The following is a 23,363-nucleotide window of genomic DNA, read 5'->3' as shown; positions in this document are numbered from 1 at the left end:
GGATTATTGGATTGGGATTTAATGCTTCTGGTGGTGGTTTTTTTTATTTATATGCTTTACCGGTGAAACGAGCAGAGATTAAATACTTTGCATGAATTCTTTTTGAGGTGGATTGAAACTATATGAAACAACTCTTAATAGCTTCAATGAAACCCGGTAAAGACTTTTTTTTTTTTTTTTATCAATTAAACTATTGTCTCTTTTGGTTATTTTTGAGGATGTATTGATAATTTTGGCTATAATTCTTTAGTAGATATGCTTTTAAGGCAAGGGAATAATAATAGATATATTTTGACTTGTTTGTCAGCTTGCAAATTATAAGGAATTGGTGGGTTCAATTGTGGCCATTTTTGGTGTTACACTCCTTAAATTTTACCAAAAATTTGTGTATATATATTTGTCTTTTTCTACATTTTTGTGTTAATAATTGTATATATTTGCCTATTATATTGTAGTATATGATAAGTATATAAAACAATGTGGAGAATAAAGTGATAAGATGACAGCACAAATGGCCAAATCATTTTGTTCTCATTGTTCAATTCAATCTTATAATGGTGCATCATATTTCCTATCATAGTATTAACTTTTATTTATTATTTTGGAAAGCAAAACTTAAACCATAAGCATGAAAGATTGACAATATATAGAACCTCGATGATGAATGTCCTTCCAAAGTGCGGAATTCAGAGATTTTTTTAATTTAAAAACAATTGATGAATAATTAACATACAATTAATCTTCAACTTCAAGCATTGCATCACTTATTAAATAAATAATAAAAATTAACATTTGGTTCAGAAAGCTTTTTGATAAAAATTCTTTGATAGAAGTTAAACCAGCAGCAAAAGTTCTGCTGAGCTTACATCTAGACATATAGCTTTTAATCCTTAAATTTTCTTTTTCTTTTTTGTCGAAAAGAAAAAAAAAATAAAAAATGTTACTCTCCCTATCTACTTTCACTTCATTTTGCCTTCTTCTCTTTTGTTGTTTTCATTGTCTTTTTATCTTTAACCCCAGCAAACAGCCAGAGAAAGAGAGAAAGACAAATGGAAGGTACAAGCTATAGTGTTTATCAACCAAGATCCTCCAAGACACAAAAGCTAGCCATAAAACTAAAGATGGAGAATAAAGGTTTCCAATACTGAAAGGGAAGAAGAATTTTGACTTGAATAGTTATGCCATATATAAAACTTACCCCATCTTTTGGTAGGAGAATTGGGAGGTACAAATTATCTGACCCATCTCATTCTTTAATTTTCTTCTTTTCTCTGGACCGTTTGTATCAATGTTACTAGAGTGGGAGGTTTTTAAATATTATTATTATTATTTTAGAAAAATTACACTTTAATATTCTAAAGTTTATGATTTATACGATTTTAACTTTGAAGGTTTGATTTCAATAATGTCAACCTAAAAGTTTTAAATTCGATACAAAATTGATATCTTACAGAAATAGTACAGTTAAAATTAACAGTAATGATATCAATACGATACAATGCTGACATTATAATTTATTTTTAAAAAATAAAAAAATATTTTAAAAACAATTGAAAAAAATAAATTTATTAGTTTTCCTTTTTCTATTTATGCTCTTTTATTTGAAAAATTGTATCCATTCCATTTTTTTTTTATAGTTAAGTTAAAATACTCAAAATCTTAATTAAATGTTTTTGGATATAAAATTAGAATAAAAAAAAGTAAAAATTAAAGTAGAATTGAAATTTTGATCTAATAAAAATAATTTTATTAGATCATAAATTAAAAATAATTTTTCATGCAGCAACCCCAAAAAAAAGGCCAAAAATTTTAAAAACTAAAAAAAATTGTGGTCTAATTTTTAATTTTAACTTCTAATTTTTTGGTATGATGCCATATTTCATTTCTTTTTAAATTTAAAAATTACTTTTTTTAAAAATACATTTGTTATTTTTTTATTTTATAGAACCAAAAAAAAAAAAAAAAGAGACCAAAATGGTCTAATTTTTTCATTTTTGAAAAACTTTTCCATTTGACCGAATGAATTATAGATAGAGTTGTACATAGATTCTAATGGTTCAAGATCTGTTTGTTTGTGATTGACTCAACAAAAAATATGAGCTAATTTTGAACAAAAAATGAAATTTGAAAAATATGCAAGCCAATCTTGAATTGCTTCAGAATAGCTTATCAGTGGTTCAAATTTATATTTGTATACACATTTATATATTATATTATTAATTTAATAATGTAGAATACTTATAATACGAGTTTAATAATTTAAAATGCTTATAATATATAATGATATAATAAATATTTAAGTTTATAAAATAAATCTAATAAAACAAATGAAATTATTAATAAGTTAATGATAAAATATTAATAAATAAAATGTTCTTTTTTTTTTTTTTTTTGGGACTTTTAAGACTGAACTTAAACTTTTTTATAAATAAGTGGAGTCAATCTTAAGCAATGAATTTCAAATTTTAACAAGTGTGAGTGGAGCTCAATCATTTCAAAAACTATGCAAGCAGAGCTTAAGAATCATAATACTCGGCCAGCTCAGTTAATTATACCATTAACTTTAGACCAAAATACTAATATGGAAATGGATTGTGGTCTATTTTTTCATTTTCGAAAAAAAATATTCTATTTGACCAAAAATTAAACCATTGAAAAATGGAAAAATCAAAACTAGACAAAAAAAAAAAAAAAACCTTATTAGACCAAAAAATAAAAAATAAGACAAAAAATTAGATCAATGATTTTTTTTTTTTTATTTGTAGTCTAACTTTTATTTAGGTATTTTGGTCTAATTTTTTTTCGGTTTGGGTATAAAAATTATTTTTAATATTTGGTCTAATAAAATTATTTTTATTAGACTAAAATTTGTAATACCATTTTAATTTTTAGTTTTTGGTCTAACTTTAGGTCAAAAATAATTTAATTATGATTGTGGATGTTTTTATTTAAATATAAAAAAGGAATGAATACAATTTTCCAAATAAAAAAATTATAAATATAAAACAAAAAATAATAAATTTACTTTTTTAATTTTTTATAATATATTTTTATTTTTAAAAAAATTAATTATTATATCAGTATGACATCATACTTATACGAATATAATATCGTGCTGATGTCAATTTTAATGATACTATCATTTCAAAATACCAATTTACAATGACTTGAAAACCTTAAAGTTGAAATTACTGAAATTGAAATTCCAAGCCTGAAATCCCATAAATCCTAAATTCTAAAGTCTTAAAGTGCATTTTTTCCTATTAGTTTTTAATGCAATAAAAGGTTATGTTCATGTTGTGTACACTATACTAGAATATAAAACATATTAATTAGGTACACTCCCATGTTAATTTATACCTAATAAACTAATCACAGTAAAATCATCTTGGTATAATTGAAGTCTATAAAACTTGTACATAATCAGAAACCTGAACATAGTTTGTAAGGAGATTGGATGAATATTAGGCAGGATTGATAATTTGACGGGCTAATTATTCTTAAATAGAACACTTACAACAGCAATAATAATAAATAATTATCATATATTTAATAATAAAAAATAAATTAAAGAGAAAAAAAAAAAACAAAGTTTAGGTCAATAATTAATTATATGTTACTTTAATTTCACTTATTAATGCTATGTGTTTTCACTTCACCACATAAATTTTTAGTTTTAAAAAGTCAAAAGAATTTATTTCTTCACATGATAAAGTCAAAAAGAAATTTAAATATAGCTAACTAATAAATGTTTAAATTAGTTGTATCTCATAATATCAAGTATCAAATATCAATAATGATAAGTAGTTAAAAAATGCAATGCTCCATTGATGAGGCACACGCAATTAGGACGAAGTCCGCATGAATATTATTGGACTACGCCACCCCAATTCTTGGCCTACATAGAGAAAAGGCTAGGGAGTAAGGCCTCGTGATTTTGGTTTGGGGCCTCGAGTCATAACTTCTGGGAGAATTTGGCCCTTTACCACGGCGTTAACCAAATATATCCTTCTTCTTTTATTTTTTATTTTTTACCTTTTAATATCAATTATAACTTTAAAATAATTTCAAAAGACATTCATATCTTTTTACATTAATTTCCAATCTATTTCCACGAAAAACCTTTAGTTCATCCCATCCTACATTATATTCCACACCACGAAAAATCCTTTTTAACTTTTCAATTAAAAAACAAAAATCCACTTTTTTTTCTATTTTTTAATCCACTTATAAGCATCATCAGGTAATTTTTTTTTTTTTTTTGTTTATTGCCGTGTGTGATGTATATATATTGTGGATTTCATATTTATATCAAATACTTAGAATTTTAAGAATATATAACATTTCTTGAGTACAATGTGATATGTTTCGGAGTGTGAATCGTTTTATTGATGTTTAAAACCGGTTAAAAATTTGAAATTTATGTTAGATTAAGGTTTTTATATGGAAGTTATTAAAATCTAAGTTTTAGAATAGATTGACACTGGGTATCAGTAGGAAATGAAGAGACGAAAAAAATGGGACCGGTTTGGCCTGAAATGGTGGCTGGAGGTGGGAGAAAATTCAGGGTCAGAATTCGGGTACAAGACCCGGTTCGGGTGGGTTCGGGTCGATCGGCTAGAGGTTGAAGGAGAAGCGAACGACGTGTCGTCTATTACGAACGACATGTCGTTCGGTCGGCCAGCCATACGACACGTCGTCCTATTAAGACAACATGTCGTTAATTAGAAACGACATGTCGTTTTTGTGCGTGTGTGAGGGACCACTTGCCGTTTTGCTGACGTAATCGATGACGTCAGCCTTTTTTTTTTTGTTTTTTTTTTTAAAGAGTTTTGAGGTTCAAAAGGAGAAAAAAATATTGAGTTGATTAAGGTTTATAGTTTGGCACAAACTTAAAAATTAAAACTGATATAAAGTAATTTTGAAAGTGATAAAAAATGTGGAATTGGTTGAATAAATAAATGTGTTTGATCAAATTTTATGTTATTTTAAGTTGTTTATACGTAGTTATATATATATATACACACACACACATATATATATACACTTTAAATGTAGATGAAAATGAGCAGCATTGGCAATTTAAATTGAAATGGTTATTTTGTATTGTTTAGAATTATATAAATTATGTATTTGTAATTTAGGATTATGGTTATTTATATATGCATACATAGTTGACTATGTGGCTAAAGGTAGTTAAAAAGTTATTAATGATGTCAAGTTTCATTTATAGGTTGTATTTTATAATGGCACCAAAAAGGAATTTGTGATCTCAATCGAAGAAGGGAGTTAAGAAGATGCAAACTAAGAGACGCGGTGGCAGCATATCAGCACCCGACTCTAAGCGTCGACGAACTACTAGGCAGCAATCAAAAGCTGAGAAAGAAACCACCAAACTTTCAGGGCATGTTCCACTCTCCTCTTCCACATCTGAGATGGTAAGTTTTACATTCATTTATGTAGTTTGGTGTGGTAAGTGATAATAGATCTGTCGGTATTTATTCATGAATGTGAATACTTGAGAAAAACTTCACCCGAAGGCCATCGGTAATTGCCGATAGGCCATCAGGATTTTTTTTAGTTCATTGTAGGTTGATTACCGATGGTTTCATTGGTAGTTACCACTAGTGCAAAAATGTGAACCCATATGTCTTAACATTTGGTTGAAAATTATTATTATCAAGGTAGGGTGGAAAAATAGGGTATGATTAAATGGTTGATTTTTGTTCCATTTATGTAATTCATTTTGCAGGCCAACGACGCTCCAAAGGAAGGGATCTTTCAGAATGCCGATATATTTAAAGTTAGGGCACATTCATTCGGGAATCCAATAGAAGCGAATGAAGTAATTACAAGTGTCCTCACAACTGAGTAGGTGGAAAAGTATAGACAAACATGTTTTGGACACTTACTTGACATGAAGAACCTCAAGTTCTTTGGTCATCTAGTGCATCACCTGTTTTGCAGACGAATTGTGTCCAACGATCCAGAAGTACTGGAGTTTAACTTCGGTGGATCTGGAGTGCGGTTTACGAAGTGGGAATTTGCACTAATTAGTGGCTTAAAGTTTTGTTAGTGCCCTTCCATATATGATATGCTAAATCCATGACTGACTTGAAACCGCCTGAACTGGCTCGAATATTCAAGGGTACACATTATGTGGATGATTGGGATGCTGTAAGAATTACATTACTATATTTCTTAGTTCATGGTGTACTCGGAATGGATCCGAGGGTTCAAATAAATAGAAAATTCGTTGATTTGGTTGCTGATATGGAGGTATTTAATTCCTACCCTTAGGGCTTTTTGAGCTACAAGGAGACGATTGACTCATTGCACAATGCATTCCACCATAAAGGACGTGCAGTAAAGAATAAATCACAGTCGTATGATCTACAAGGTTTTCCATTGGTGTTTCAGGTACGGTAATATATTTAATACATGTAGTGTTTACTTAAAAATTATATTTAATAACCTATAATTTATATTTTGTAGGTGTGGGGGTTTGAAGCAATCCCTAATTTCGGTAACCATTTTGGCCAGCGGCGGGAAATTCGTTGTCCAAGGATCCTTGGATGGCATGCTACAAGTCAACCAAGCCATTTTGCTGTCCATTATTGGTTCACCTCAAATAGCAAGATGAGGCAAATTTATTTAAACTACATGGTACGACTACATTCAAGTTACATTACCAATGTCCAGTTTCCAAATTTACTTTTTTTTTTTCCTTTTTTCATTTCATGTAGTATGTTGCGCACTAGACGTTAGACGCTACCGATAAGGAGAAGACTATGGATTACTGGCAAACAATAGCAGTGAACATACATAAAGTTCGCTATACGACACCACCACTTGTAGCACCGATAGCCACCGTTGTGCTAAAGATGCGTCCAAAGCTGAGGACATTCTAGTGCCCCTCCAGATGCTAATTTCAGGGTATGCAATTGTTACTTGCACGCAAATTTGCATTTCATATGTTGTACTAATATATATTGACTTATGTTTTGGATATTGATATTGATTAGCTTGCTTGCTTGGAGGCAAAATTTGATGAATTAAAGAAATTTGTGGATGATTGTCATCACGAAGTGAAGCAAAAGATGGCATCATTAAGGAAGATGCTTAGTTCTGTTATTGACCAACTAAAGCATTAGGTATCATTTAGACAACATAGTATACTTTAGCGTTTCAGCATTATTAAATTATATATTGTAATTCAATAATTACTTCTTGTTAGTTTTTGGGAACTGCAAAATAACCACTGTGTTTTGCACGCCGAACATCATATGCACACCCATTCACCATCATCTTCTGTGCGACCATCATCCCCTCTGGCACCGTCATTTGAAAAGCAAGCCGAAGAATTTTATGCACCCATAGACGGTTCCAATGGTAGGAAGGAGGATGATGATTGTACAAAACTGTTCGAGCCTATCGTACCTGGAGGAGCCTATGTGGAGGATTCCTGGGCTTTGGTGCCATACCGGCCTTTGCATTTGGGGTGGGATATCAGTGCTTCAACTAACAGTCCACATCATGACCAATTAGCTGAGAGTGAGGTGGAGGCTTAGACGCATAAAGTTGGTGATAAAAGCCGATTCGGTAGAGTTTACCACCAGTCACATCATGTCATCTCTCCTTACACCGAGCCGTGTAAGAAGAAGGTCAAATTTAATCTTAATCAACATATTGATGCATCGAAGGAGAGGGCATTCGATGAGTGGTATAGGGTGGCACCTAATGGAGCGACCGTGTGTACATCTTTTATGACGGTGGGGAATAAATTTTTTGCTGAGTTACTTACCCCTGCAGGATGGTTGAGTTCTGATATAAGTTATATACTTTACTTCCATGTAAATTCATTGTGTTCGTACGTTTGGAATGATGTTTTATTTATCACCTCACACTTGCTTTTTTATTTCCTTTAATGTTGTTTGCAGCATATTGACACTATTTTGTATTTCATACGAAAATGGCGGTTTGAGAATGAGAAGATGTTCACCCACAACTGTGCCATATTAGACATGTTATTTTGGGTAAGAAGATGGGATGTTACTGTGTGCTTAATGTTATATTGATGACATTTTATATTGTATCTATTTAATTATTTGGCAATCATCCATCAAAGGCCGTTATCCCATATGGGAGGCATCTCGAAGCACATATTCATGTGATTAGACACTTCGTAGCATGTGCGTGGGAATTCACCCAAATTTAGCGTGCCGTGATGGAGATGTGATTATGTAAGTCTATACATATATTTAAAAAAATTCTGACTAAGTTTCCCAATTTGTGGATAATGACGTTACGTTCTAATTTTCAGGTGTACATCCCTGTCAACAATGGAGGCGCCCATTGGTTGGCAGCATGTGTGGACTTGAAGGTTCAACATATTGATTTATACAATCCAAATATGGGAAATAAATATGTCCAGAATAAAGAGTTGGACAATGCGAAATGCCTTAAGTATATGCTGCCTTACCTATTGAGGGATGGGGGATATTACGAGAAGAATTCGGAAGTGCTTCCCACTTTAGAGCCATTCACGATGACCATGATCAAGGATGCACCCTGCCAAGATAATGGGTATGAATGTGTTGTCATTTCCAACCACTTCTATTGCTGCTGTTTAATTGTGCTTACGTGTGGAAATTCACGTGGTTGGTTTTCATTAATGTTATTCATTAATGCTATTCTGCAGGGGTGATTGTGGTGTCTTCGCTTTAAAATTTATAGAATACAAGAGCAGTGAGGAGAACCTTTTATTTGGCCTGGAAGACATTAGCTTGTTTAGAAAAAAAATATGCTGTTGACTTATACTTTAATAAATTTTCAATGTAGATCGTATGTTTAAGATTATGACATCCTATATTAATGGTATCTTAATATGCAGAATCTAGCTTTAGTAATGATAACCGTTGACAAAATAAGAGAAAAGAAGACCCTTGGTAGTGATAAAAATTCAAACAAAGATGATTACCGATACGCTTTTGGTAACATCAATTCACATATTTTTTTTACTGCAAAGAGTCCACTAATGCGTGTTTCCGGCAACAACATGTAAAATATACATTCATCATTGACCCTAAACAGAAAAAACCCCAAAATTCCAGAAACATTTCTCAAATTGGCAAAAAAATTTGATTACCGTAGGTTTCATCGGTAATTACCGAAACCCCAGTGGTAATAGCATTTTATCAATTTTTTGCCCCCCAAAAGTCCCCTAATGAGTGTCAAATGCAACAACATCCAAAATATACGTTCTTCAATTCTAAGGAGAAAAAATCCCAAACGTTAGGAAAAAGTTCTCAAATTGGCAAAAAATACTTGATTATCGTAGGGCCTTCAGTAATTACGGATGAAACCTACGGTAATCCGTTTAAACTGGCTAGAAAATTTACCAAAGATTTCATCGGTAATTACCGAAGGCTCTACGGTACATTTGACAACTTTTTTGGCCCCCACAAGTCTCCTAATGTGTGTTAAATGCAAAAAGATACAAAATATATATTCTTCAATGATTCTAAGGAGAAAAAACCCCAAACGTTAGGAAAAAATTTTCAAATTGACAAAAAAACTTGATTACCGTAGGGTCTTCGGTAATTACCAATGAAACCTATGGTAATCAGTTTAAACTTGCTGGAAAAATTACCGAAGATTTCATTGGTAATTACCAAAGGCCCTACGGTAATCACATTTGACAACTTTTTTGCCCCCCATAAGTCTCCTAATGTGTGTTAAATCCAACAACATGCAAAATATACTTTCTTCAATGATCCTAAGGAGAAAAAACCCCAAAAGTTCTAAAAAACTTCTCAAATTGGCAAAAAAACTTGATTGCTGTAGGGTTTTCGGTAATTACCGATGAAACCTATGGTAATCAGTTTAAACTTGCTGGAAAAATTATCGAAGGTTTCATCGGTAATTACCGAAGGCCCTACGGTAATTACATTTGACAACCTTTTTGGCCCCCACAAGTCCCTTAATGTATGTTGAATGCAACAACAAGCAAAATATACTTTTTCAATGATCCTAAGGAGAAAAAACCCCAAAAGTTCTGAAAAAATTCTCATATTGGCATAAAAATTTGATTATCATAGGGCCTTCGATAATTACCGATGAAACCATCGGTAATATTTCCAGAAAATATAAATCTATTACCATAGGTTTCATCGGTAATTACCGAAGGCTCTACGGTAATCAAGTTTTTTTGCCAATTTGAGAACTTTTTCATAACATTTGGGGTTTTTTCTCCTTGGTATCATTGAAAAATGTATATTTTGCATGTTGTTGCATTTAACACACATTAAGGGACTTATGGGGGCCAAAAAAGTTATCAAATGTGATTACTGTAGGGCCTTCGATAATTACCGATGCAACCTTCGGTAATTTTTCCAGTAAGTTTAAATTGATTACCATAGGTTTCATCTATAATTATTGAAGGCCTATGGTAATCAAGTTTTTTTGCCAATTTGAGAACTTTTTCAGAATTTTTGGGGTTTTTTCTCCTTAGGATCCTTGAAGAAAGTATATTTTGCATGTTTTTGCATTTATCACATATTAGGGGACTTATAGAGGCCAAAAAAGTTGTCAAATGTGATTACCGTAAGGCATTCGGTAATTACCGATGCAACCTTCGGTAAATGTTCCAGCAAGTTTAAACTGATTACACTAGGTTTCATCGGTAATTACCGAAGGCCCTACGGTAATCAAATTTTGTTTCAATTTGAGAACTTTTTTAGAACTTTTGGAGTTTTTTCTTTTAAGGATCATTGAAAAATGTATATTTTGCATGTTTTTGCATTTAACACACATTAGGGGACTTGTGGGGGCCAAAAAATTGGTAAAATGTGATTACCATAAGGGTTTCGGTAATTACCGATGAAACCTACGGTAATTTTTCCAGCAGCTACAAATTAATTACTTTAGGTTTCATCAGTAATTATCAAAGACCCTATGGTAATCAAATTTTTGTGGCCATTTGACAACTTTTTCAGAACTTTTGGAATTTTTTCTCCTTAGAATCATTGAAGAATGTATATTTTGCATGTTGTAGCATTTTTAACACACATTAGGGGACTTGTGAGGGCCAAAAAATTGGTAAAATGTGATAACCATAGAGGTTTCCTTAATTACCGATGAAACCTACGGTAATTTTTCTAGCAACTATAAATTGATTACGGTAGGTTTCTTCGGTAATTATTGAAGGCCCTACGGTATCAAATTTTTATGCCAATTTGAAAACTTTTTCAAAACTTTTGGAGTTTTTTCTCTTTAGGATCATTGAAAAATATATATTTTGCATGTTTTTGCATTTAACACACATTAGGAGACTTGTGGGGGCCAAAAAATTGGTAAAATGTGATTACCATAGGGATTTCGGTAATTACCGATAAAACCTACGGTAAGTTTTCCAGCAACTACAAATTGAATGTTTTCACTTATTAATCTCATATTTTCTCTTACTTTGTCAACAATTATCATTAATAAAGCTAGATTTAGCATATTGTCGGTGGAAACACACACGATTGAAGTTGTCGGATGGAATTGTGGTGATTTTTTTACAACGGTGGACAAATGTCAATTACCGACGATGCATCGGTAATTACCATTGGGTAGTAATAGCATCCGTGAAACAGTAAGAAACCTACAAAAAACTGAACACGGAATGATATTTTAAAAACACAATACGACGGATGACTTTGCCAACAAAGCAACACATAAAACCAACATCTATTATGCCAAAACACATGTTAGCGGTTGAGCTACTAATTGCATTCCCTACTACATTGCATAACACACGACTACCGCATAACATGCCCCCATTGGCTTAATATAGCGTAGAGCAATTTAGAGGTACGGCGGCCGAGCATGATTGGCTGCTGTGACCAATCTGTTTGCATCCCCTGCATCTATATTGAAGATGCTCCTCTCCTTGAGATTGAATCCTTTTCTTTCTTGGTCTTCCTGACTGTTTGCCAATCTTAGGTGGAAGTACAAGCTGGTTTATGACATCATCTCGAGCATGCCACTGACATTTATCTTCAAGTGGATATATGGTTTCCGAATATGCATCACAGAGTGAGTCAACTTAGTAATACACCGAGCAAAGGATATATGGAGAAATATGTCGATGCTTACATGCTTCAATTGCATGGACACAAGGAAATCCATCAATGTCGAATTCCTTGCATGAGCATGTCTTATTTTCTAAGTTGACTACTCCAACAAACATGCCATAGCCAACAATTTGAAACTCGTATAAGTTCAATGGAATAACACATAAGCCTCTACCATTATTTGAGCGCTCTTGCATGATATTTTCCAACCAATTAGTAATAAGAGTTTGCATTGCAGCTGCGTTATTTCGACGTTCATACCCCTTGTTGATTAATTCTTCAATCATGTCTGCAAACAAAACAGCTCAAAAACATTACAAACGCTAGTATTGCCCTTCCTCCTCATGATAATTATAGCAGACCATGCCTTCTACCGCAAGGAAAAAAAACTGTTAAATTATAACAAAACCAATATAATATCAACCAATATAATATTAAACACAGTAATCACATAATAAAAGCATTAAAAGTTAACTAAAGACTATAATTGTGGATATTTAGATATCATAAAACATCAATAGCAAGTAGACTTCTCATATAAAACATTTAATATGTCCCCAAGAAGATAATAATCATCAAATGCGGCTCCTACCATGGACCTACCAATAATCCAAACCACAACAGCTGTGATCCTTGTGGTCCTCAAAATTTTGAATAGAAACCTAAAGTGAAAGAGCTTCATGATATCATAATATGCTGACAACACAAATACAATTGAGTGAATAATCTTCCACCAATTCCTTTCACCCTAAAGAGAAAAAAGTTCATCCCACATAACAAATAGCAGGGAGGATTGAGCATTTCTTAAAAATTAACAATGTTTCAGAACATGTGACAAATAAATTGCTTAATTTTTAAAATCCTAAAAACTAGTTATTAAGTGCACAGGAGAAAAAAGGTTCTTAGATAAAGGTGGAAATTCTGTGGTTCGGTAAAATAAAGTAGAAAGCTAAAGCATAGATATTAATTTGAACATTGTTATACAGATAATGAGGATCCATTAATAGTTCCAACAAAGTCAGAGATCAAAATGCCAACTCCTTGTGTGTAGAATGTACAAATATACAACAATGAAAGGAACTCAATGTTGACCTTAATTTGAAGGTCAACAAATATGAACTGAACAAGAAGAATATAGGTAATAATACTATTGCACTACTTTGACCAATATAGGAACCAAATGGACCTCCAAAATTCAGAACATCTAAATTTTTTAGTCTGGCTAATGATGAAATGAGGAAAAGCAACATCTAAATTTTGAAGTGCATGTAAATGTTGATATCTATTTGTGCAATTTCAATTGGTTTACTCGTTTTTTCATATGAACACCTTATTTTACATTCATTGTGATTTTGCCTGTTTTCTAATATCTTTTCTTGGCTTTTTTCCCCTTAATGTGTGTGTATTTGTCAATACAATAGATAATATAGTGGTGGCTAACTTCCAAAAAGCATAATTGATTCGCAGCCAAATCGAGGAACTCATATAAAATGTCTTCCTTGCACAGCTCCCATAGTTTTCTATTATTATCATACGTTAACCTATCATTGCATCTTTTAACATGAAGTGCAGAGGGAAATGATTCCACAACATCATAACTGGAGTTTGAGTTAAATCAATAAATGAAAGCCTCAATGGACTGTTTAAATCAATAAACATGTATGAGAAATGACTAAATTAGAAGGGGATAAATACAAAAAATATCAACAAAGAAAATGGAGAACAATATTTGTGAAGTATCTCTTTGACACAAGAATAATTTACTTGAATAAAATATATTAAAGTAATAATAATAATATAAATAAAAATAGAAAGAAAAATGCATGCTAATACAAAAAAATAAAGGAAAAACAAAGTGCATTTACATTGGATATTAAGTGTTATGAAGCAGTATGAATGCAAATACTTTAAATCAAAAAACTCATTCATAGAACTCAAAGAAAGGCACTGAAAACAATATCGCTAAACAATTCACTTTGTAAACCATGATTAATGCTACAGAATAACACTACCCCAGGAAAACTTAACTCGTAGAGCCCAAATCCAACTAAAGCTACCAAAGGAACAGCTGAAAGTGGACTCAAAAACTTGAAGAATAGATATAGAAAATCTAATTAACAACAGCTTCAGAATTCCAATTGTTTGTAGGACAAAACTATTTTAGAGAAAACATTAAAAGGCATCAGTGCAAACACTCAACAGCCTTAACAAATATTCGACAATAGTTTTTGTAGTCGAGTTCTATTACTTCTCCAGTTCCCTTTTAGAATGAGAAGCCAAATTTCAGAGCTTCAACTTTTTAGCTTCAACTTTCCTCACTTCCATTTTCTCACTCCACTTCCCAAGTACAACATATATGTTAGACAAAATTACATATGTAGATATTGGCTTAGGATTTAAACTAAATATTTTCTTTGCTAGACAACATTATATAAGGTTAAGCACATTCAAACATAAGACCAGTTAACATTAAATAATTATCAACATAAAAAATTTAAGCTTTAAGAAAACATATAGTTTTAACAAGAATGAAATAGTAAGTGGGATGCTTATTGTTTATTTTTATCATTTCTATGTTCACTACCATTATTATGGTTCTTTTAGTCTTTGCTCACAATAAAAATAAAAAAAATAAAAAAAAAACAAAAAAAAAACAAAAAAAAAACAAGGAAATGACCTAAAATGGGCTTTGCAACCAAAAAATGAAATAGGAATAAAAAATTGTAAAGTCTTGAGAAAATGTTCCACCAATAAGTGGTGGGTTTTGAATTTTTAATCAAAAAAGTGATAGGGAAGTGTACCATAAACGTTTATAGTGCCCTTGGGTGGTTCCTTATCAGATTTCTTCACCGTGGGATCAGCATAGACAACAACATAAATTTTCTTGTATAGTTCTTCAAGGTTATCTGCTTAATTCCTTCTTCTATGTACTCATTAAAGGATTTCACTCAACCTTCCTGCTGATGTCAAAGAACTTGTATGAATATATACCACAATGATGCATATGATATTTTGTGCAGTAGCCAATTATAGTAGCTCATGTAGGAACCTCGGAAGACAACGTATTGAGGTTATTTTTAATCACATAAAGTGCAATGCACCCATAACTCATTGGAAAAAACTTAAATTATCAATCAACAAAAAGGATGAACATCTTGACTTTTAAAATTAATATTATCAGACAATAGAAAAGCATGATTAAGTAAAAAAGGAAAAATAAAAAGTTCTTCAACAACTCAACTAGAAAAATGTATTCTGATGTGTTACTTCAAGACATTGCATCAAGCATTCTACTTGGCAGTCTTTGTCTTTGAAGAAACAAGAGCATGCCTAGAACAGGGAAAAGAAATGAAAAAAGGTAAAACTAAATATTTAGAAATATTCAATCAGAATGAGGACACAAATTAAGCAACTCATACCTACCTAAATGCATTGATGCAATAGGTCCTCCATATCCAAACATGTCAAAAAAGGGCTGCAAAATCAAGATATGCTTAAAAGATAAATTTCAACGAGTAAACACTAAGAAGACAGTGGACACAGGACATAACTTACAAACAAATTATACTTCGAATATGGAGGAAGAAATGCACGCTAATATATAACCAAGAGAAACAGAAAATAAGATAAAGTACATGTACAAAATAAGAGGTAGATTTCTCTTTATATTAGAATGAAACATACATGCACAAGCTACAAAAGTTAGTGTTAGTTTTCACCATATAAATAAGTGTATTCATAAGATAAAAGCAAAATAAAAAGATTTTGAAAACAAATTTTACCATAAGGTATGGAGGTTTTAACTGTATTGCCTGTCTTTTTGAAGACCTGTGAAGTGATGCGCCCATCTTTCCCCTGTATAGAATATATGTAAATGACACCTTTTGAGGAACACAAAAACCTCACAGAACATGGAAATCAGATTTAATGAATAACACTTATTATCATAATAACAGTAATGAAAAATGTATTTTCTTGTAAGGCTGCTTAGGGTTTTAGTTCTTTCACAAATTCTTGTTCTGTTTGACTAGTGTATCCACTTTATAAGGAAAACAATTTATTTAATTCATTATGCATCTTTGAAGTACCAATAGCTTGTTTAAGAAATCACATCAAGAATGAGCATTAAAAAGAAAATATAAAAAAGAGCACATAATGAATATGAAATTTGGCCAATTAAACACTAGAACATAAGAAAATTAGCCACCAAATCTATAGGACACTGTTATGAAACATATCCATTGACGAAGTCCAAGTCCGAAGGGCCAGCATAAATTAATTGGAAGTCCAGGTCCAAAGTGATAATATAATGAAAACTAATGAAAAAAGACTTGGTTAAATTTTTAACATTTGATGAAAAAATTTGTTAGTGGGTCATTGTAAAGAATGACATGCTAAAACTTACAGAAGAAAAATCTTCACCTCTGCCGCACCAAAGCTTTCCATATAACCATTGGCAAAAAACATGTTCTACTTAACAGATTAATGATAATGATGGAATTATAAAACATAATACTATCTCCTTATTCATGCATTCAAAGTATAATCCAGACCAGAATTTCTAAATCGAAAAAAGTCGAAAAGCGATGAAAGGAGAAAGGGCAATGCTTACCTGCTGTGGTTGGTTTGTTATCTTCCCTAAGAACACGTATCGTGAGTGAGGATAGGTTTGAGGAAAGATTGCAAAAAGGGGTTGTGTTGACATGGCATAGGTTCCAACCACCGTTTGCCCTACTAATAAGTTCTGTAGATAACCAAAGCCGTGAAGATGAGAAAGAAAAGTCGCTGGGAGAGGGAAGAAGTTGCTGGAAGAATTTAAGAGCTCCTATTGTAAGAGGGAAATGGATCCTAGAGAAAGAGAGAGTGAGAGGGAAAAGAATCATGTGGAGAAGAAGGAAAAGGAAATGGAATGGAGCAAAAGAAATATCAAATAAAATAACAAAAAAACAGATAAGAAATAGAGAGAGAGAGAGAGAGAGAGAGAGAGAGAGAGGAGGGAAATTAGATACGAAATGTGGTAGGTGGGATACTGGTAAGAGGAAGAAAGAAATTGTAAGTGATTTATAGGGTAAAGGTAGAGTTGGAATATTGAAAAAAATGTGGGTAGACAAAAAAGGTTTAAAGAAAGAGGGGTATTTTTCATTAAGCCCTTTAAAATAAGGGCATTGGGCCAAATTCCCCTAACTTCAGCGGTCAACCCAATGAATTAAACAATAAGACCATTTTACCACAGTTTATGAACTTTTCTATGGTGAGGAGCTACGGGGAAAGACCGTGAATGCCTACGTCTTTCATTGGAAATGTCGATGATCTTCAAATGCATAGTTTGCCCCATTATTTAGTTATTTTATTAGGAGAATTTAAAATGGCAATTTAAATCATAACATGATAATACAATTTGAAAATGATTAAGGAGTTTGAATTTATTATAAATGAATTCAGATCAAATTTGGATCAAGTCATTTAACACGATTATTAAACGTGTGAATTTCGTATTGACCCGTTTAATATGAAATTGATCCAGATTTATCTATTTAACTAAACATATCAATTAACGTGTTGAGCCAACCAGACACGATTATAACCCATTTAAATTATACCTTTAATATATTAAATTTAACATTAATAAAATTTTAATTCATAATTTTTTATTTCTAAATTTCAAACATATTTAAAATTGTATTATTAATTTCTTTATTAATTAAAAACATAAAGAATAAAATTTATTAAAATAATATGTTTATTATATGTATGAATTTATGGACACCGAAAAAATAATAATTAATATGCTTAAAAGTATTGGAGATATAGATTATGAAAAATATGATTATTAATAAAGTTTTTTTAATATTATTTTTAGAGAAGTAGTATTAGATTTATTATATATATATATGTATCTTTATTTAATTATTATATGAGATTGTTATATTATCATATCATATGTTATATTAGTGTAAATTTGTAACTATAATTATATGATTTTACATATATATATATATAGATATATATATTTAATTTAGGATTAATTAATGACTAAATTATTTTTATTTTATATGAAATAATTAATTTAAACAAGTTAATTTATTTAATTAGGTTAATTTAATATAAACCGGTCAATTTCATATAAACGGGTTTTATTGAACCAAGTTGATCCATTTATTAAATGGATTGTACATGTCATGTCAGGTTATCTGTTTATTAAACGGATCGTATTTTGGTTGAGAATTTCTGATACGATTAATAAATAGATCATGTTCGAATTGAGCAATTTTGACATAATTAATAAATAGATCGACTCAAATACAACCCCACCCTTAGGTGAATTACCAATTATATCTTTTTTTATTGATGGATCCTAAGAGGGATATGTTCTTCTCCCACTGTTTCTGAATAGAGAAGTATATAGAGAGAGAGATACTGATGGAGTGAATGGTGGATGGGTTATTTTATCCATAACTGCGAAACTCGCTTTCTTTTCACCAAACCCACCTTTATACAAAGTAAATAAGATAAAGTTACTAGACTTTTGCTTCTTGACCTTTTTTTTTTTTTTTTTGCCACTGTGAAAATGCCGACGTTTTAAAGCTTCTCACCCCATGGAACATAGTTTACTTCAATTTGAAGATCTAAACTCATGGAAATAGATGTGTATTAAACAAACCATATAGAAAAGAAAACTAAAAAACAAAAAATAAATCCCAATGATAAATAACAGATCAATTAATCAAACAAAGGAAAATATGAAAAAAAAAAATGAAGTAAAAAAAAACCACGTCAATTTGACATAAAAGACAACACTTTGCCCCCATTGTAAGGGTGGGGTGACTAAGGAGTGGACTGCCAAGGGGGGCGAGGTAGCCAGTACGTCCCCTCGGTTAAGATAGGAAAAGGACGGGAGAATCTTACTTGATTTTATCTAGACCCTGTCCTCATAGTAAGGGCCTCTTATTTATGAGTGGAGACGAGGTGTAAATAAAATCACATTTCCCACTTTAGTCTCTAAAGAATATTGTGTTCCTCACTTTGATCCCTCAAGTATAATTTTTCTCATTGAAATTCATTAAAATCCTATGACGACTTCAAGTAAGTTTACTCCACCCCTTCACAGCCCCTATACTATGGGGGCAAAGTAGGTTGTCTTCAACCTTGAATTGATATGATTTTTTATTTTATTTTATTTTATTTTTATTTTGTTCTCTAACCATTTGCAATAATATTAAAGTAAAGAAATCCAGTAATATTAAGTTTTTTTTCCCTTTTTTTTTTAAAATACTTACCCATTTTTACTTTAACAATGGAGTTTTTTTCCCTTTTTATTTTTTTTAATTTTTACTTCTCTTCTTCAAAAATCCATAGCACAATTTAATATGGAAAAAAAAAAAGAACCATAAAACAACCCAATAAATAATCCATATGAACCCATCCTTATCTTCCACCTATATCTCTTGAAGTGTAATATGAACGAACATGTCAAAATCCAAACCATCCTAACAATGTCCACTCCCCTTCTTCTTTTCTCACTCTTTATCCCCTGCCAAAGGAAAATTTTACTCTCAATTAGGTAAAAGCAATACGAATGAGCCTCTGTCTATGTGCCCAAAATATAGTTAAAAATTCGATCTTTTTTTTTTCTTTTTTTGGAATTTTTTAATTAAGAATACGTTTGATTTATAGAATAAATAGTCGAATAGAATAAGGATTTCTAAAATTTTGATATTCCTTTATTTGGTTGAATTTTTAAAATTTGCTTTATTAATTGCTATAGAATCCTAATTCATTAAAATAAAGAATTGTTATTCCTTCTAAAAAGCTCACAATCTATGTTCTCTAAAATAAAGAAATACAAAATACGCTATTTTATTATTATTTTTGTTTTTTACACTATGAATTTTTTTAATTTTATATTAACATTTTTGGTCTTTTTCTATCAAACTAAATAATAGAAATCGATATTCTATTCCATCTTTTTTATTCTTAAGAATTACTAATCCTTAATTTTTAGAAATAGCTATTCTAACGTAACCTAAAGAGTTGGATTTCTTTTAATGCAAAAGTAAAGATAGATATACAGGAGGAAAAAAGAGAGAGAGAGAGAGAGAGAGAGAGAGTCTGAAAAATAAAGATTTTTCAGAGGGGTATAACTAATATTACCTTAGATAAGATAATTAAATGAGGGAATAAGATAATTAAATGATAGACAAAAATATGTATTTTGAAAAGCATGAGCATTTTTTCTCATTTTAGTTGGCATGTGGTGTGGTCTTTCCCTAAGAGCTACTGCATCCAAGAGCCCATTAATAATAATAATAATAATAATAATGTTTTCTTTTTTATAGTATAGTGGTTTTTATTTTGTTAATTAAGTTTTAGATTCAACTGAATATACATAAAAATTTGGGTGAGAAGAGAGAGGGACAAGATATTACAAATAGGAAGGAAAAAAAAGAAGTTAATATTTCTTTTTACAGTATCCTTGAAAAAAAAAAAAAAGAAGAAGAAGAAGAAGAATAACACATTCTAATTAATAATATACAAATAAATTGAGAATTAACTCCATAAAAATTTCAAAAACAACTACTATTCATTCCCATCATATATCCTAAATTCTAAGTCCTCAAACATGGTGATGATCACCATCATCGATGAGATTATTAATTAGTTCACCTCAGGAATACTCTGTAGGGCTGGCCTCCATGAACGTTGATGATCCAACCAACACGGCCGGTGATCACCGCCACCATTATTAATGACCAACTGAGATAGAAATTGTTCCACAGTCAAACCTTGCATGCCGCCGGTTCTTCCTATCAGCTGATCCAGCTCCTTTTTGGAAATCTTAATCTTCAACTCTCTCGAAGTACCACAATCATTCGACAGCGAGGAAGACGACGAAGAAGAAGAAGAAGAAGCTCTAATCTCATGAAGAAGCCTCTGCTTTTCCATGTCATCAACTCCACCATAGTGCATGGTATTCTGGTGGTGCTGGTGGCTCTTCGACTTTAGAGAACCCCAATCTTCTCCGGCCCATACCATGGCCGATTCACTTCTCAAACAGTTTCCCATTTTAATCACTTTCAATATTACAACAAAAAATAAGTAGATGAAGAAGGTTTTAATTTCTCTACGTTTCTCTTATTTATATACACAAGTTGGTGGACGGCGTTGATTATTCCAGAAAACCGCAGGAAGTTAGATAGGTTCACGGTGCACGTAAGATATATTATAATATATAATATAGTTTTATAATAAATATAAATTTTGGACTGTGGTGGTTCATCCCTTTCCGTGTGGGTCCCAATTATAAATTTAATTGTCACCCTCTTATTACATCAAGTTTTATAAATTAACCAGGAAAAAAAAAAAACGCTTTTTTTTGGTAAATACAAAAAAAAAAAAAAAAAGCGCTTCGGATAAAAAAAACTAACCAACCATCATATGTTTAAATTCGGAATTATGGTTTGAATCTTAAGATGTCCTACTATTGTATCAAAAGATTTTGTACCACAATTTTGTATGATAGGACTTAATACTGATGTCTACATATGATATTAGGATTTATCTTTTTTATTTCATTAAAAACTAAAAAGCTTAATCAATTTAGGAAGCTTGGTTAACTACGTCGGTGAAGTTGGTTTGGGGAGCTCACTGCCCCCAGCTGGAGATTGATTTTTAAATTATATATTATAGCGTCACTAAATTGTGCAAATTATGAAAGTCAAATCCAGCTAGACCAAGAAGAAGAAGAAACAAATTTAATTGAGCTTTGGGATTAGATTTAGAGGGTGTGTGAAATGGATTAGAAAAAGGGAATCTTATGTGATGAGAAAGAAGCTATATATAAGTGTGAACAGAGTTGCAAAAGGAATCTTTTATTTGACTTGGCATATAATCAATCTCGGCAGCCAACCCTTTCCTCCACGTGTGCGGTTTGCTTGATTTGGACAGTTATTTTTATTTTGTACTTTTATTTTTGAATAATTCTTAATCAATCAAATTTTTTCACAAAATCTTGATTATCAAATAGTGTGTCATGAGTTCACCAATATATATATATATATATATATATTATCATACTGTTTATAAAAAATGAATCTAATAAAATAATAATATATTATTTAATATTTAAAATTTAATAAATAAATTTGATAGCTATAAAATTATTTTGTTTATATTTTTGTTACATTCCTCACCATCATATATGTTTGGATCTCGTCCACCTCTTTTCTTTCAGCATGGCCACCAAACATTCCATGATCGTTATTCCAAGTTGAAATATGGGAACCCTTTTCTCTTTGCTTATTTGAAAATGAAAGAAATTAAATTAAATTATAAAAAGCAAATGAAATAATAATATTGTGTCGCTTTCCAACTAAATTAAAATTCCCATATGTTCATTACGACACTTTAATCTGAATGATGGATCTATGCGTGTCAGATAATTAATTAATTATTATAGAAAAAAATATTTCTGATGAGTCTTTTGGATTAATTGCTCAAAACACGTAGCATAGTCATAGTTAAAGCAGACAACATGGCTGTGCCGTGTCATCAACAATATCCCCTAAATTAAGTCGTAATTTATCCAATCAGAATTTTCAGCTTTTAGTCTTTGGATAATATTTTTCATCGTTTCCGTGCATGTCCAATTGCAGAAACATTGAATTTCAAGATTATAGATTAAATTTCAAGATTGACTGAAGACCTGCTTTTCCCAGGTATTTTTCTTGATTACAGTTGACAAGTATTAAAAAAATATGACTAATATTAATTATTAAAAGAAATGTATTAGTATGGAACTTATTCCATCCTTTAGAATAAGGTTTGAAAATATATGAAGCCCATAGAAACCAGTAATTTTATCAATGTGTCACACATATACAAGCCCATTGAAACTTAGTACGATTTTTGTACAAATTGCACGTGTTTTCTTTATTTATTATTATTTATTTTTAGACACTAGCACGTGTTTGCGGAATGAGACATTCGGTGCACGTATACAGGCATATAAAATGTTGAAAGAGAATTTGGCCCAATAACCATTAAAAGATGGCTAATGATATCTATCCCTTTATATTTTTTTTATCTATCCATCTTCTTTTTATTATTTCAACTATACCCATATTTCATATAAATTCAATTTCTCTCTTTCTTTCTCTTATTAATAATTCATCCACCACATTTCACATTTAATTTCTCTCTCTCTCTCTCTCTCTCTCTCTCTCTCTCTCTCTCTCTTATTATTCA

The 23,363-nt window shown here is 31.1% G+C and overlaps 2 protein-coding genes across 4 annotated transcripts; both read right to left on the bottom strand.

Moving 5' to 3' along the window:
- Positions 1–11,940: 11,940 nt before the first annotated feature.
- LOC132804082 (uncharacterized) lies at positions 11,941–17,106 on the bottom strand. Of its 2 annotated transcripts, XR_009639333.1 has the most exons (4): positions 16,732–17,106; positions 15,902–15,974; positions 14,921–15,076; positions 11,941–12,408 (listed from the first exon to the last, which is right to left on the bottom strand). XR_009639333.1 is itself a non-coding variant. In XM_060818070.1 (3 exons), the coding sequence occupies exons 1-3, from the start codon at positions 16,822–16,824 to the stop codon at positions 12,092–12,094; spliced, it is 483 nt and encodes a 160-aa protein (XP_060674053.1). In that variant the 5' UTR covers positions 16,825–17,106; the 3' UTR covers positions 11,941–12,091. The 2 variants fall into 2 exon arrangements, 1 of the variants encoding a protein (XP_060674053.1); XM_060818070.1 differs by lacking the exon at positions 14,921–15,076.
- Positions 17,107–18,712: 1,606 nt separating this feature from the next.
- LOC107421095 (uncharacterized) lies at positions 18,713–21,246 on the bottom strand. 2 transcript variants are annotated; one of them, XM_016030263.4, is made up of 2 exons: positions 20,784–21,242; positions 18,713–18,745 (listed from the first exon to the last, which is right to left on the bottom strand). In XM_016030263.4, exons 1-2 carry the CDS (start codon positions 21,180–21,182, stop codon positions 18,728–18,730), a joined length of 417 nt encoding a protein of 138 aa, XP_015885749.3. In that variant the 5' UTR covers positions 21,183–21,242; the 3' UTR covers positions 18,713–18,727. The 2 variants fall into 2 exon arrangements, with proteins under 2 accessions (XP_015885749.3, XP_015885742.3); XM_016030256.4 differs by lacking the exon at positions 18,713–18,745 and adding an exon at positions 19,057–19,650 and having other exon boundaries at positions 20,784–21,246.
- Positions 21,247–23,363: the final 2,117 nt, after the last annotated feature.

Source organism: Ziziphus jujuba, chromosome 1, assembly GCF_031755915.1.
Source record: "Ziziphus jujuba cultivar Dongzao chromosome 1, ASM3175591v1".
Lineage (NCBI taxonomy): Eukaryota > Viridiplantae > Streptophyta > Magnoliopsida > Rosales > Rhamnaceae > Ziziphus > Ziziphus jujuba.
This window is presented reverse-complemented; position numbering and strand designations above follow the sequence as displayed.